General features: G+C 43.4%; 1 protein-coding gene across 5 annotated transcripts in view; it reads left to right on the top strand.

Moving 5' to 3' along the window:
- The window catches only part of RAPGEF6 (Rap guanine nucleotide exchange factor 6), a 985,108-nt gene that overhangs the window by 284,819 nt on the left and 684,164 nt on the right, over positions 1-16,125 (top strand). For all 5 annotated transcript variants that reach the window (XM_086931538.1, XM_086931540.1, XM_086931537.1 and 2 more), the window contains exon 4: positions 1,917-2,000. In XM_086931538.1, the coding sequence (XP_086787664.1) occupies positions 1,917-2,000 (84 nt within the window). The remainder of the gene's footprint in view (positions 1-1,916; positions 2,001-16,125) is intronic.

Here is a 16,125-nt window from a genome sequence, read left to right as displayed (position 1 = left end):
AGTAGTTGTGTAATGATCAAAGATGGGCCTTTTAAGCAGGGGATGGAGTTGGAATAGGAATACTTTGTTAGTTTTAGAAGATTATTCAACCTTTGGAAATAATTGTTGAAAGATCAAGTTTTTTTTCTGTGTTCTATATTTAATTCTTTTTAAGATACTTTTTAATATGTATATATACATACATTTATGTATTAATCATTGCTGATGTGTTATAGTATTAAGTTTTAGATCTTTGAGAACGATGGTGCATTTTAAAGTGGATGAAATCTGTGGGATACTTGTCTTTTATGATGAAAAATCACAATAAAGACTTAATGAACTGAACTGATTATCCTGGGTTTTTAAAAAGATTAAGGCTTTAAAAAAAGGTCAGTTAGGGGTCTTAAAAAGCTTAAGTGGAGAAGAAAAATGCTTGGTACCTGAAGAGCTCCTACGCACTAGCATGGTCATTAAACAGGAAGGAGTGCAATAGTCAGATGGTAGAACTGGAAAGAGCTCTGTGACCGTGAAACCCCCTCTAGGGATTTGACTGTTCAAATTCCTTCTATACTTTTAAAACATGGGAAATAATTTGTGAAATGTAAAAAACGCAGAAAGGCCAACCTAGATTTCCTCCCAGAGGCTGTGAATGATCCTGTGATCCTCTTGAATCAGTACTAAGACCAATTTTCTTATTACTGATTCCTCCTTGAGGTGTTGGTGGATTGACTTGCATCCAGTTCAGAGACATTACCGGTGGCAAAGATGAATTCAAAGAATCAATCCTTCACATTTTTGTTTTCCTCAGTGCAGCACCTTTTATATTCCTAGGCATTTCAGTTAACACCCACAAAAGTTGATTCGGATACTACAAAGGACTTTATTAGTTCCATATTTCAATTACATTTTAACTGTTAATGCACCTAAAAAATAGTTGATTTGTTTTATTAGTTTCTTTAGTTAATAGGTGCAAATTCCACCATGTTTTTTTTAAACCTGAAACTTAATTTTACAAATCATGATTCGGAGTGGTATTGTCACTAGTTCTTTTGAAGGAGACTCGCGACTGGCAAGATCTTAAATGTGTGTTTCAAACATTCAGCCGTTCCTAGTTTTATCCCCAAGCAGTACGATAAGACCCCGATTGCAACGCACTGTTGCTCAAACGTCTTTCTTTTGCAAGCTAGGTCTGTTGACTTTGCCAGTGTTTGCCTTCATCCATGCTCTACATCCTTTACCTCTCCCTCTCCAAGGCTACAGGTATGGGGTGTTAACTGTGGTAGGAATCTGGGTTCAGAAATGGCAGTCCAGCATGATCAAAGAAACCTGGATTTGTGGACTGAGACTGCTAATAGGGTTATGAGAACTTAAGATTCTGCTATGTCTGTGTTGGGTTATTGGCATTAGAGAGGCTGGAAGTCTGATGTGGTCAGTCACAGATCAATGTGAGTAATGAACATTGTCTTATATCCCATTTATGTTTACTTTGGAGAAGAGTCTGACCAAGTGAAGAAGTACATTTTTTATAGCGCACAGCTACTCCAGGAGTGTCTCAGCGCTTAGCAATCAGAGATGGGAGTAAAAGCAGGGTACTCACAAGATATAACTAGCGTAAACATGCAACTACCAGGCCAGCACCAGGATTACGTGTTTTCTTTTACATAGTATATTAATGTTAACAAAAGTTACACATAAGTACACAAGTAAGCTAGAGTCTATTGACTCTAAGCTATGCCTAAACATATTTAAACTTTTAAGGAAGACCTGTTGAAAGTGGGCTTTGTTAGTGGAGTAGTCCAAAACATGCTTGCAGTGTTTGGTGAAGGTGAGCCGAATTGAGGAAGCAAACATTATACATTTATGTATATTTACACATTAATGTTTGTTTATATGAGCAGTGCAAACATGTTAACACTTTTCATGTTTTGTTTGTTTAGCTCAGAAAGCCTCGCAAGATGTTGGTATATTCTTCTTTCTGGCTCTGTGCTCATGAAGGACTCCATGTTTTTGCCTCCACGCAGGTATGTGCTAATAATATCACTGTGCCAAGCTCTTAACAAAAATGTTGTTCTGTTAATTCAAATATTGGCAAGTGTTTCATTCCATGGCTGAAGGAAAATGTTTGAGAGCTTTTACCAGTCTTCTAGATCCGTACAGAATAAATAAGATTTTAATGATACTTCTGTTGATGTCATTTTTTTAAAATCATTTTTATTGACATTAGCATGTACCACATTACAATCAAGGTTATAACACTCGCAGTGCAGTCTATAATGTAATGAGGTACAAAGGGAGAATATTCACAGTAGTACAACTTGTTTTCATTGGTGAACTTTAAAATATTCTCATGTTGTTTCTTCAGAGATCCCAAACTCTGTTATTGTTAGACTGTGCCCTAAACATTAGAAGAACATATATATCCCAACACTGTAGTAAAATAACAATTCTATACCTCCACGTCTGTCCTCCCACATATAGGATAACAACGGTATGCAGAGACGCTAGGGAAGATTTTCCCTATTCTGGCAGGGATGAAGTATCGTCTGTGTAAGATTGAAACAATATCAATTGAAATCTGGAGTTGCACCTTCCTTTGCCATTCCTTGTCATTAAGTACTCTGCGCATGCCAGTTTTCCACTGGTTTTGGAGCATTGACAACTCTGCAGTGATGGTCTGCAATTGGGTGTGTTAAAGGCACCGAACTAGTTTATGGCCCGGTCCAAATGTGTGTGTAAGGTCTGTAAGAGCTTGCATGTTGGTGGTTCTTGTGGAACCGCCTGCCGTTTCACACACATTGCTGCTTTCAAGCATTCTCATGCTCTGAATTGCCCTTCATGTATGTTATATTGCTCATGGAAGCTCATCAGTGTTGGTGGTGTATAATTCTCTAACCTGCGTTATATTATTAGAAGACCAGTGGTTCAAGGTCCTAGAGGAGACCCCCCAGCACACAGGGGGAAAACCTATCACAGGAAATGCTTAGGCAATGGGGGTGGGTGTTCGGTAAGTAGCAGTCCTTGCACCAGTGCATAAGCTCAATTGATAACATCGACCACTGCTGTGACTGTAACTGAGCAGGTGGTTAGGAAATTAAAGCACGGTGTCTGTTGTTCTCACTGTACAGTTAAAGAATTTCGCTCACAAATATGATTTGAAGTGATAGCACATCATTTTGCTAATTTATTAGTAGTTTCTAGGGTACATGCCTCACACTGCTCAACAAAGGTTTATGAAATATGGTACCAAAAGCTAGAACATGAAGTAAAATTAAAAGGTAAACAGGCAGAACATGAGAATTTAAAGCCTTGAATAAAAATGTTTAAGTTTGATTATAAGAACTCAACAAAGCAATATGTCTTTAGAAATTGTGGGGCAAAATTTTAAACTAAAGTATTACAAGTGAAAGCCAGTTGTTAAGGGTGGGTAAGACCAGGAGAATTTGTGAGGCAGCATGCAATGCACGTTGATCATAAAGTGGAACCAGATGAGCTGGGGCGAGTGAGCTAGGGAAAAATAGGTTTGATACCTTAACTAGAACAAGCATTGGCAATGTCATTGGATCTGGCTTAAACAAAGTGCCTTTTCAGTCAGTCGTACATTTATGCACTCAGTAATTAATCATACATGCACTATCACTCGTTCTTGCACAACCCAATTCAAAATAAAACGTGCACAAACTCAACAAGCATATTCTAGAACAATAAAAAAATCAAAGAAAAAAGAAACAAATATCACTGCATAAACTTTTCAGATGTCATTGCAATTAAATGAAAGTACAAAATTAAACTGAGCATTGGCCGGCCATCTGGGAATAGATTGTGCATAGTGTATCATTTTATTGATCCAAGGTGCCTGACACATTGCCACTAAACCTGGCGGCCATTTTGGACTGAGAAACCATGATATCGTTTGCCCAATACTATTCCAGGGTAGTGCCCGGGAATAAATGCAGGTGAAGTGATGAGTAAGCCAGGGACCCAGCCGCTACATCAATAAATGAAAGTAAACACAATAAAAATTAAGAGGAAAGAATGAAGGGGACCTATAATGAGAAAACGGAAAAGTAAAAGACTAGCCCAACATCCCTGGCTCTGAAATATATTAATTTTCAAGTGGATGTGCACATGTGATCAGGCATTATTTGGTCACCCACAGGGCAACCAAGTTAGTGTCTGGAGTAGACTGACGAATTGAATCATGCTTTATGCTGTGAGGGGCAGAATTAGAATGTAAATGATACTAGAACAGAACAAAGGCTTAAGTGGACTTAAGCCTCCTTATGCCTCTGTATACAACATGTGTTAGACCTGGCACCGTTGGCGTGGGTCTCCATTCCATTTTTTGCTGTTGCCTCCTATGTTTTTGCTGGTCTAGATGCTTTGTGCACTTTGTCACTGCTATTCAGTGGCAAAGTGCAAGTGCTCCCTATTGTAAATTGTTGTAATGGATTAGTGACTCCATGATTGGCCAGTTGATTTACTTGTCAGATCCTAGTACAGTGCACCATGTGTGCCCAGGGCCTGTAAATCAAATGCTGCTGGTTGGCTTGCAGCACTGGTTGTGCCACCCACAGAATCAGCTTGTAAAGTGTGGCTCAGGCCTGCCGTTGCAGAGCCTGTGTGCAGTCTGGGACTGTCATATCGACTTGGCAAGTGCACCCACTTGCCAGTCCCTAAACCTTCCCTTTTCTACATGTTAGTCAGCCCTATGGGCAGGGTGCATTGTATGTGAAAGGAAGGACACACCCTGGTGTGTGGGGCATGTCCTGATAGTGAATTACAGCCAATTTAGTTTTTCACTATTGCAAGGCTACCTGTTCCTGTAGGCCAGAATGGGAAGTTTGATTATAACATCTTATAATCCTAACTGACCCAGGGAACAAGGTAGAAAAAAAGAGTTTGGTATGCTTGAAATCCGAATGTTAAAATACATCTTTTAGTGTGGGTGATTTTTACATTCTGTGTTTGAAAATACCACTTTTAGAAAGTAGGTATTTTCTTGCCTAACCATCCAGTATGCCTCTGCTAGGTTTATGTATTCCATGTCTGGTTTGTGAGTGACAGGGGGCTGAAGAGGGCCTTGGCGTTAGCAGTATGATCAGACAGGGCTAGGCTGAATAGGACCTGGATTGAATAGACTGTAGAGGGAGGAGATTTCCTTTCACTTGCCTGAGCCTACATAGAATTGAGAGTAGGGGGAGGAGATTTCTTTTCAGCTACCTGGGCCAGGTCTCCATTCAACAATGCTGTTGCCACCTCCTGCCAGGAAGCTTAATCAGGGAGGACAGAACTGGTACAGACACTCTCTGCCTTCACAGAACAAAGGAATTAGTAGTATAAATATTGGGGCCCAGAACCCAGAACCTTAGATCACTTCTGGGAATCAAGACGAACCTTTGCCAAGGAGAGAAACCAAGAAAGTTGAAGGAGGGGACTGCCCCTGTGCTGTTTGCTGTTGGCTGCAGTGGTTACTTATTGCCAAGGAAAGGGTAAAGGAACTTTGTGTGTACTTTATCATTTTGAGGAAGATCTCCGAGGGCTTGAAGCTGAGCTAGCCTCCTGTTCTGAAGTCTCAAGGACACAAAGACTTCACCACAAGCTCCCATGAATTTCCTTGCTGGGAATTCTGCCTGCAGGGAGGTGCCTGCTGCTGTTTTTGGGACCTCTAGAGACTGCATGTCGCTGGGAGCTGGAAGCGCGACGCAATGAGGAAGAAGCGTGTCGCCGCTGCAGAGGTTGCTGTTGCGTCACCGGAGAAGCATGTAGCAGTGCCTGTCGCGGCTCATGATTTCACAGAGTTTGCCGCACGGCCATATGGCGTGCACACATCGCATCTAAGTTGTCGCATTGCGTCAGAAGATGCCATTTTTTGCATCTCAACGGATCGTCGTATCCCATCGAGGCGCCATCTTGTCACATCAAAACTGGAACACACTAAGAAACAGACGCATAACCTCCTCTCCGTTAAGTACTGACGCATCACCTCCCCTGCAGTGCCGTATGGAACAGACGCTTCACCTCCCCCTAAGAAAGGAACCGACGCATCACCTTCCCTGCGACCCTTTTGTTTGTATTGCGTGACGCATCTAAGGTACTTTGAGAGTAAAGTGTTGCATTTACCATCTACATTGAACTGAGCTATTTCTACCATGTTAAAGTCATATTCTTGATATTGTATTGTGGATTTTTGTCTTTTGGTCTTAAGTCTTGTAAAGATTATGTATTTTTCTAAGCTGATGTGGGTTCCATTTGTAGTGTTTTTACTGTATTACTGTATGTGTTCACAAATGCTTTACACACTGCCTCTGAGATAAGCCTGTCTGCTCGTGCCAAGCTACCAAGCGGGTGAGCAGGGGTTATTTTAGAAGTGTAGCCCCCTTTCCCTGACTAGAAGCAAGGGTACTATTTGGACAAAGGTGCAAACCATTGCCAACAATAGACCCCCATTTCTAACACCATGTATGTTCTACTTTATTTTACTGCAGAAGCTCATTAGCTAGCTAAAGCTTTCAGGCCAAAGTTAAAAAGTAAGATGAAAGTAATTTAATATATGCACACAAACTCATGACTTTCACAAAAAAGTAATGACTTTGTTGTAATTTTTCATAGTAAACAAATAGGACTTATGACATAACGTTTCATATTGAACAATCAAGCCTATATCCTTTATCATTGGCTCAGCACCATAACCATATATTGTATTTAGCATAAGCTTTCCTACTGGGTAACCAAGACATATACCCTCTAAAGATTGCCAAAGTATGTACAAAATTAGAGTTGCCAAAAAGGAAACCAAGATACCAGAAATTCAAGTCTCCGGGAGAGCACCTCTGCCGTTTGAATCAATACCCAATAAAAGTGTCCTCAAGGCCCCTCAAAATGCTGATGGCATTCAACATCTTGTCAAAATCTCCTACAGCACTGAGTGATCGAAAACCTGCTGCGAGCTAATCCAGAATTGGATGTAGAGTACCTACCTATAGCTCAATTTAACAGATTGAATACCTCTTGTTCGTCATTAGTTCCAAACAATCACAGATTCAAGCCTGGCTATATGTCATGTACTAACAACTACGAAAGGGTATGGTTCCTAATATGAAAAAGTAGCCAGTGGACTAAAAATGATAGTGAACTATTTAGGCCTCATATCATCGATGGGTGTCTGAAGGAATCTTCTTTTAAAGGACATAAAGTCTCACCTACTAGTGTAGTGGCATGCTTCATTTTAGGGCTCCTCCTAGGCAGGAGTCTTGTGATGGGTGACTGTTCTGAAGAGAATGGAGAGGGTGGAGTTTCCTGTAAAGTATTTATACAGAGATTACAATAAACAGTTAAAATACCTCATTTGGGACGTAAAATATCTTTATTCCTGTCATCATGTGGTATATCTAAAATGAAGGGTGATAATTCAAAGCTGTGTTTTGGCCAGCATGTTTCAGTCCTAGTCTTTCACCAGTAGGAGGTGCATGTAGGCTTTCTTCAGGGCCATCTACTGTAATCCTCTGTATTTCAAACGCCTTATTTATTTATTTATTTATTTATGGAGCTTATAGAGCGCGCAGCTACCTCCGATGGAGGTGTCCCGGCGCTAAAATTACATGACTGTCCCCAAGAGGAGTAACCAAGATCATATCTCACAGAGAAAATGGGAAACGGAGAGGAGTTGGCAGTTCCAAGTCCTACCGCCTAGTGAACAGCCAGGTCTTGAGTTTGCGGCGAAAGGCTGGCTCAGATTCGCAGAACCTGAGGTCAAGGGGGAGGCTATTCCAGAGCTTGGCGGCAGTGACGGTGAAAGATCTGCCGCCAGTCCGAGAAAGCCTGAATCTAGGAACCAACAGAAGACGAAGGTTATTGGATCTGAGATGTCTGGCTGAAACAGAGATCTTGAGACGCTTTTTCAGATAAAGTGGGCCAGTACCATGGATAGCCCGGAATGTCAAGATCAGGATTTTGAAGTCTATGCGTCGTGAAATGGGAAGCCAATGAAGTTCTTCTCGGTAGGCTCTGACTGAAGTACGGGCAGGGATGTTACCGATGAGCCGGGCTGCCGCATTTTGGACTATTTGCAGGCGGTCAATAAGATAGTGCGGGGCACCTGCATATAGACTATTAGCATAGTCCAGATGGGTGATGATAAGGGCCTGGACTACAGTTTTGCGTGAGGATAGAGGGAGGAAGGGGAAGATTTTTCTGATCATGCGGAGTTTAGAGAAACAGGCCCCTACCACTTTGTTAACTTGGGCATTTCCGGACAAAGAGTTGTCAAAAATGAAGCCCAGGTTACGAGCTGCCTTCACGGGAGAGGGTGGGGGATTCAGAATGGTAGGCCACCAGAGGGTTGCAGGGGGGGGGGATTTTTTACTGAAAAAGAGAACCTCGGTTTTGTCGGTGTTAAGGGCAAGGTGATTGGCTGACATCCAGGAGCATATGTTACCAAGGCAGTTTCTAAAGTTGGAGAAGAGGGAGTCAGAATGGTCTCGAAAGGAAAAGATAAGCTGAGTATCGTCAGCGTAGGAGACCACCCTGACGCCCCAGGATTCAACTACCTTGGCCAGAGGAGCCACATAAGCATTAAACAGTAGAGGGCTCAGGGCAGAGCCCTGGGGCACTCCACACAGGAGGGGTTTGTCTTCAGATTCAAAAGGGTGCATCGTAACCCTTTGGGAACGGCTAGACAGGAAAGAAATAATCCAGGCCAGCACTGTCCCACCGACCCCAAGCTGTTGTAGGCGGGAAGTAAGTATTTTGTGGGAGACAGTATCAAAAGCAGCGGATAGGTCGAGGAGGACCAACATGGCCTCCTCGCCCCTATCCACTGATTCCCGGATAATTTCAGAGACTTCAAGCAGCGCAGTCTCGGTGCTATAGCCGGATCTAAAACCGGACTGAGAGTCGTGTAGCAGCTGATTTGACTCTAAGTACAGTGCCACTTGTTTCTGAACCACCTTCTCCAGTATCTTGGCGGGTTTAGGCAGGAGAGAAATAGGTCGGTAGTTGCTAAAAAGCAGAGGGTCTGCACCAGGTTTTTTCAGTATGGGGACCAGCCTGGCCTGTTTCCAAACTGAGGGGAATAGACCTTGCGACAAAGAGGCATTCCAGATGGAAAGAAAAGGGTTCACAAGGATAGGGGCGAGATTACCCATGATTTTGGCAGGAATAGGGTCCAGGGGGGAACCAGACTTAACGTTGCGTAATAAAGCTAACGCGAGATCAGGAGTTAGCTCGCTAAAAGAGTTGAAAGAACAAGAGGGGAGGCCAGGGCAATCATCAGAGAAATCCGGAGCCATTGCTGCAAAAGAGGAAGAGAGTTTAACTATCTTCTCTTGAAAAAAATCAGACAATCCATTACAGAGATCTTGAGTGGGAGTAAAGAGAGATTTCAAAGCAGGAGGATTTACGAAGTCATTCACTATGGAAAAAAGAGTTTTGGAGGAATTCTGCGCCTGTTGAATTAAATTAGAAAAGTAAGCTCTCATGGACGAGCGTGTTAGTTTGTGGAACTTACTCAGGGCAGATTTGTAGGCCGATTTGGCTACAAGATCATAGTTCAATCTCCATTTACGTTCCAGCTGCTTACACTTGCTCTTTTCCTCACGCAACAGAGGGGAGAACCAAGGGGCAGAAGGACGGGATCTGGAAGAAGTAACGGGGGCGAGAGGGGAAACTGAGTCAAGTGCATTCGAGAGGGCCGAGTTGAATCTCAATGTTTCAGAATTGAGGTTATTTAGCTGGTTAAAATGAAAATGTAAATGAGCTTCCAGGGAGTTACATGTAACTTTGGTCCATTTACGACCTTTAACTCGATTTAGGGGGATAGGGGGAGGAGGGGAGGGGGCCGTGAAAGAAAAAGGGATAAGATAATGGTCGGTCCATGTCAAAGGAGTGGGGGGAAGAGTGGAGAGGGAAGGAAGATTGGAAAAAATGAGGTCAAGAGTATGGCCTGCTATATGAGTAGGACCTGTCACTAGTTGAGGCAACGTGAGTCCTTGTAAGGTTTCTAACAGAGAGGAAGCTAGAGTGCAGGAGGGGTTATCAATATGAATATTAAAATCTCCTAAAACAGTAAAATGGGGGTGTTTGAGAGAAAAATCGGCGATGGAGTGAATCAGAGTGATAAGGGAGGAAGAAGTGACGGCCGGGGGATTATAGACCAGTATGCCTGCACAGATGGAGCAAGCAGGGTCCATAATTGAAAAGTGAGCGGCTTCGATGATGCCAAGGTTGGGAATTTTCGTGAGGTTTAACTTGAGATGGGATTTAGCAATGATCGCAAGACCTCCTCCGGTCTTACAGTTGTCTCGATTAATGCCAATAAAATGGGCTCAGGAAGTGAAAAGAAACTGAATACATGACCCAGTGATCTTTCTGCCATACTGTTGCAGTAGTATGTAGAATCTCTTTTAGAAATAGTAAATTGAATTATGACTTTCACAATTTGTGGTATAAAATTCACAAATTAACACAGACCAAGACGTGGCAAAAATGTATATGTTTCACACATTGTGCGAATGCATAAAACAGTGATGTTTCTAGGTGATATTGCATAACACTTAAGGTCTTACCTTGGATGAGTTTGAGTAAGGCTTCGGCACATGAAATACGACCTAGGGAACTATTGAAGTCAAAACTAAAAAATGACAAGTACATCTGTATTGAATTATCACATTCCAACTGTTTGTATTACATAATCAAACCTCACCAACTAACATGCCATCTCTGATCCCAACAAAGCATTCTGCTCACAGTACCCAGAACCAAATGCAGAAACAGAGGTGATATATTCTTCTTAGTTGCTGATCCACACCTTTGCTCCACTTGCACACAAGTAGTGCCACCAACCTCTTGGCCTTAAGGAAAAACATACTCCTCCCCCCTCCTCTATTCTAACAAACCACCTCCATTCCTCTGATTGCCATACTGTTCATATGAACACATAGACCCAGATGAGACATCTATTCTCTTGGACATTCTCACTAGCTGGTCATTTATATACTCTTTCTTTCAGAAAACACATATATATATATATTTTTTAAAGCACATTGTTATTGGTAATTATATTTTTGCAAATAATAGCTGGGGGATGCCAGTGGTCTGAACATCTCACCAGACCGTGGCATGTTGTCTCCTCCTACCGTGGCTACGGAGGAGGGAGCGTCTTTCCCAGTGGTGTTGCGTAGGGCGGCCGAGGCCCTAAACCTCGAGCTACCTACTGTGGCAGTCAGGACTAAGCTCTCGACAGAGGTGCTTCAACTGGCAGCAAGCTCTTGGAAGACCCTAATGCCGTTTAATGAGGCCCTAACAGACATCCTTTTGGTCACTTGGTCCAGGCGGGCCCCTGTGGATAGGATGGTTTGCCACCGCCAGGCCCTGGGCGACCCCCACTTTCCTCTCCCAACATCCCTCCCCCGAGAGATTGGTGGTCCAAGCTTCAACGTCCCAAGGCGCATTCCCCAATGCTTTACAGGTAATCAAAGGAAGAGTGTCCATGAAGACAAGGTATATAGAAAAGTGGTTGTCGCACGTGAAGTCTGAGGCCAGTTGTAAGTGGTCCGGTAGTAAGACCAATTTCATGAAAAAATACACTGTTTTTTCAGGAAACCCTCACTCACCATAGTGGTGACATGCTTCATCATCGGGTCCACCGGGAGAGATCGAGTACCTCCCCGGTGTGCTGCGACGCCAGGAGACTGCGGAGCAGGTTTTTGTGTGAAGATGAAGTGTGAAAAAATAATGGGGTTAAAAATGTCAATGGTTGTGCCAAAAAAACTTTATTCACTGGTCAACCTGACATATTAAAAACTGGTTATGTGAAGGGAAACTAGCCAATTACATTATACTGGTGTTTACCCTGTAAAGAAGGTCAACATGTTTCTGCCCGTTCTATGTGTTATTTTACTGGGCTTTCATCAGGACCGGTAAGCGAGTGTGCCAATGACAGGAGGGGCGCGCTAAGGCCCGCCCTGCCAATGGTCGTGAAAGTTAAAAATAGCACTATGTGTAAAATGGTGCAAAAAAGAAGAAAAAACAAACTCATAAGTTGTGGGGTTTTACCTCTTTTGCGAGGAACCTAGGAGTCTGTAGGAGGAAAATGACAAACAGACAAACAAAAACATAAACACAAAGATATAAAATCAATGGTTTGTGCATATGTACAGTGGCCATAAAGAGTGACTTTGTGGCATGACACGTGCTTGCATACCTATCAAGGGCCGTGGCCGGTATGCATGAGATGCGCTGTTGAGGTCGTGCCAAAATCCATGGTGGAGGGGCCTCAACTAGCGCTGAAGAAATGTATTTCAGCGCGGACTGTTGCATACGTGTAGTATAGCAACAGTGGTTTATAGCAACAGTGGTTTAACAAGAAGACTTATCGTGTCTAAGTCTATCTATGAGGTAGTACAGGTAAGTAACACGCTACCTATGGTGGGGTGTCAGGGAATGAACCCCGAGGGAAGAAAACGTGAGAGCAGGGTTCCGGCGCAAAGCGCCGTGACACTGCTGGCCGTGGTATGTAATTTAACCAAGCACACAACACTAAGTACAAGATATAGGAAAATGTCCTCACTTGTAGAGAAATAGATCCACGCCCCATAGAACTCAGGAGGGGGGTGGGAGCGACAATGGCACACCCTGTTAATAAAGGGGAGAGAAACAAATACACACAAAGGAGGTTTTTAGAACTGGCAAGGTCCCATTCATACAACTTATCTGATGCGAAGATGTCCAAAAGTAAGGTCTCTTACGCCCGCAACGCTCAGCACCCGCTCGGCACCTAGCTGCACCCTCGCTGGATCTCGTGGATCCTTAGCGATGGGCGAGCAAGGCGTTTAAGGAGCGGTGACTGCGCGCGGGCCAATCGGGGTCCTTCGATCCAAGCGAGGCTTGGAGGCTTGGAGACAGAAGCGTTTGAGCCAATCAGGGACCGGCAATGAACCAAAGGCTTGGTTAGATGCTCGCGTAGTCCCCCGAGTGGGTTCCTGAAGTGAAAACGAGGCTTGCAACGCAAGCAGGCTGGAACGCAAGCCTCGGTCATGGAGTGGGCGGGGTCCGCCCATGTGTACAGATAGTACAAAGCGGGGCAGGTATAATGGCCAGCATATATTGTCCAGTTAAGGTGGAGCTTAAAAGGAACAGCCTTAGTGTGGAATCCCTGATAATGTTTGGCTGATTCAATTGTCAGACGTGGGGATAATGCTAATATCAGCTCTTGTGGGAACAGTCAGAGCCAACATGTATAGTTGTAGTATTAACAGCAGAGATGGGAGATAACAGGAGAACTAAGGTTGATTAGTGTTTTAGGACGCTAGTCCACGGAATTTGGTCATTTAGTCCATGAATATGAGTGCTGAGTCGATAGACCCAGCGCTGTTCTTTTTCAAACAATATGTTGTCTCTGTTTTTTACACAATTGACCTGTTCGATCACTGTCCAGGTCATATCATTCGGAGTATGATTGGCTTGTAGGTAGTGTTCACTGAGTTGTGTGGTAATTTTTTTGCATCGAATGTTGCTGCGGTGTTCACCAATGCGTGTCTTAACTTTCCTGGTGGTCATCCCCACGTAGCGTTTTGCGCAGGGGCAGGTGATCAAGTAAATCACATTTGTTGAATTGCAGTTTGTGTGGGATTTTTGCGTCCACACTTTTCCAGGTTCCAAGTTAAGTTGTTTAGAGTGAGTGGTGAGATGACAGACACTGCAGTCTGTGCATGGAAAATGACCCGTAACTGGGGGTAGGTGCCAAGCATCTGTGATAGACCTGGTAGCAGTGTTTGCAATAGGGGCTGATAATGGTCTTGTATGCACCAAGGCATCTTTTATACTCCTGCCTTTCTTGAAGGAGAAAAGAGGTTTTTCCCAGTTACTCAAATTGCTAGTGATAGTTCTCCAATTCTTATTGATGGATTTTTTGACTGTGTCTGAGAGGGTACTGTAGGTGGTTACACACGTGAGTGGTACTTCCGTGGTTGTTTTTACATTGTCCTCTAGGAGTGCATCTCTGGGTTGGTTTTGTGCTCTAGTTTGGCCTTTTTTGAGTACTCCTTCGGGGTAACCTCTTTGTTTTAGTTTTTCTGTTAGCTCCTTGGCCTGTTCCTTGTAGTCGTTAATGTTACTACAATTTCTTCTCAGCCGTAGGAATTGGCCGTAGGGCAAGTTTTCCCTTAAAGGTCTTGGGTGGAAACTCCTAGAATCAAGAAGGTTGTTTTTCGCCGTTGGTTTGTGGTGGGTCACAGTTGTGAGAGAGGTTCCCTCTATCTTGATTACCACATCAAGGAAAATGATCGATTCCCTACTGAAGTTATGAGTAAACCTCAGGAAGGGATCAAGGGTATTGACCCAATTTAGGAACTGCAGGAGACTGGCTTCCGTCCCTGTCCACAATAGAAGAATGTCATCAATGTACCTCCTCCATAGTCCTATGCAAGGTCCCTAGGTTCCTCGCAAAAGAGGTAAAACCCACCAACTTATGAGTTTGTTTTTTCTTCTTTTTTGCACCATTTTACACATAGTGCTATTTTTAACTTTCACGACCATTGGCAGGGCGGGCCTTAGCGCGCCCCTCCTGTCATTGGCACACTCGCTTACCGGTCCTGATGAAAGCCCAGTAAAATAACACATAGAACGGGCAGAAACATGTTGACCTTCTTTACAGGGTAAACACCAGTATAATGTAATTGGCTAGTTTCCCTTCACATAACCAGTTTTTAATATGTCAGGTTGACCAGTGAATAAAGTTTTTTTGGCACAACCATTGACATTTTTAACCCCATTATTTTTTCACACTTCATCTTCACACAAAAACCTGCTCCGCAGTCTCCTGGCGTCGCAGCACACCGGGGAGGTACTCGATCTCTCCCGGTGGACCAGATGATGAAGCATGTCACCACTAGGGTGAGTGAGGGTTTCCTGAAAAAACAGTGTATTTTTTCATGAAATTGGTCTTACTACCGGACCACTTACAACTGGCCTCAGACTTCACGTGCGACAACCACTTTTCTATATACCTTGTCTTCATGGACACTCTTCCTTTGATTACCTGTAAATTGTTTGGGGACTAAGAGTGCCCTTCAAACCCTCTCTCTCTTTTTGTTGATACGCATTCCCCAATGCACCACCGGAGGGGGAATCCAAGAAGCTGAATCAGCTTTAAGAAGTTGTTCTCTTCCTCCAGCTTAGGGCTGCGGTCGGTAAACACCTCATGCCTGTTGGGCCGTTATTACCACTTTGTGTGGTATATGGTGGCGCTAGTGCTGCCTCAGTTTCCGGAGTAGGCCCGGGCCGTACTCTCCTGTGCTATTGCAGAGGAAAGAGATGCAGCAAAGTTTACCATCTGCTGTGGACTGGACACTGCCGACTCACTGGGTAGGACCATTTCAACGTCGGTGGCACTTCGATGTCATGCCTGGTTGAGATCGACTGGCTTTTCTGGGGATGTCCAGAACACTTTGATGTTACAAAAGGGGGGGGGGTTTGTACCCATGCAGTCACGGGGACCTGGGCGTTGTGTGGTAAATGTAAAGAGAGGGTCCCCGTAAGGAGAACGTGTTAAAACACAATAACACAATTGCAAATTCAAATAAAAGTCAAAAATGATTCTTGTGAGAATGTTGTCATTTATTTAACAACACCACGTTTGACTTAGTGAAGCATTTTACAATCACTTTAAAAAGAGTGAAAAATTGAAATAGCCCCAAGTTGGGAAGGGAAAGGAAGGAAGGAATGGTGCTCAAGGCTGTGAAAAGGTTAAGGAAAGTACACAGATTTAAACAGGAGGTAAGTATTTGCAAACTTCAAAACAGAAATTGGAATTATTCCAAAAACCAACAGCCTATATAAATTATGGCAATTGTTGATCACAATTAGACTAAGGACATTCTACGGTCACATGTATGGTTTAGTGTACTCCAGGGGATGTGCCGGACGTCCAAGAGTTAAGAGTCGTCGACGTTTCGACCCCTATGTGTAGGCTAAATTAAGTCCTTTTCCGGGGTCTTCATCAGGACAATTACAGGGGGGGGGGGGACACGATATGGGGCCGTCCTATCTGTAAATTTAAATTAAAAACCAGTATCAGAAACTATGAATTAGCTGGACATCACAGTCAAAGTCCTGTAAACCATAATGGTTAATTAATCAAGGCAAAGTACA

The sequence above is a fragment of the Lissotriton vulgaris genome, chromosome 7 (assembly GCF_964263255.1).
Source record: "Lissotriton vulgaris chromosome 7, aLisVul1.2, whole genome shotgun sequence".
Taxonomy (NCBI): domain Eukaryota; kingdom Metazoa; phylum Chordata; class Amphibia; order Caudata; family Salamandridae; genus Lissotriton; species Lissotriton vulgaris.
This window is presented reverse-complemented; position numbering and strand designations above follow the sequence as displayed.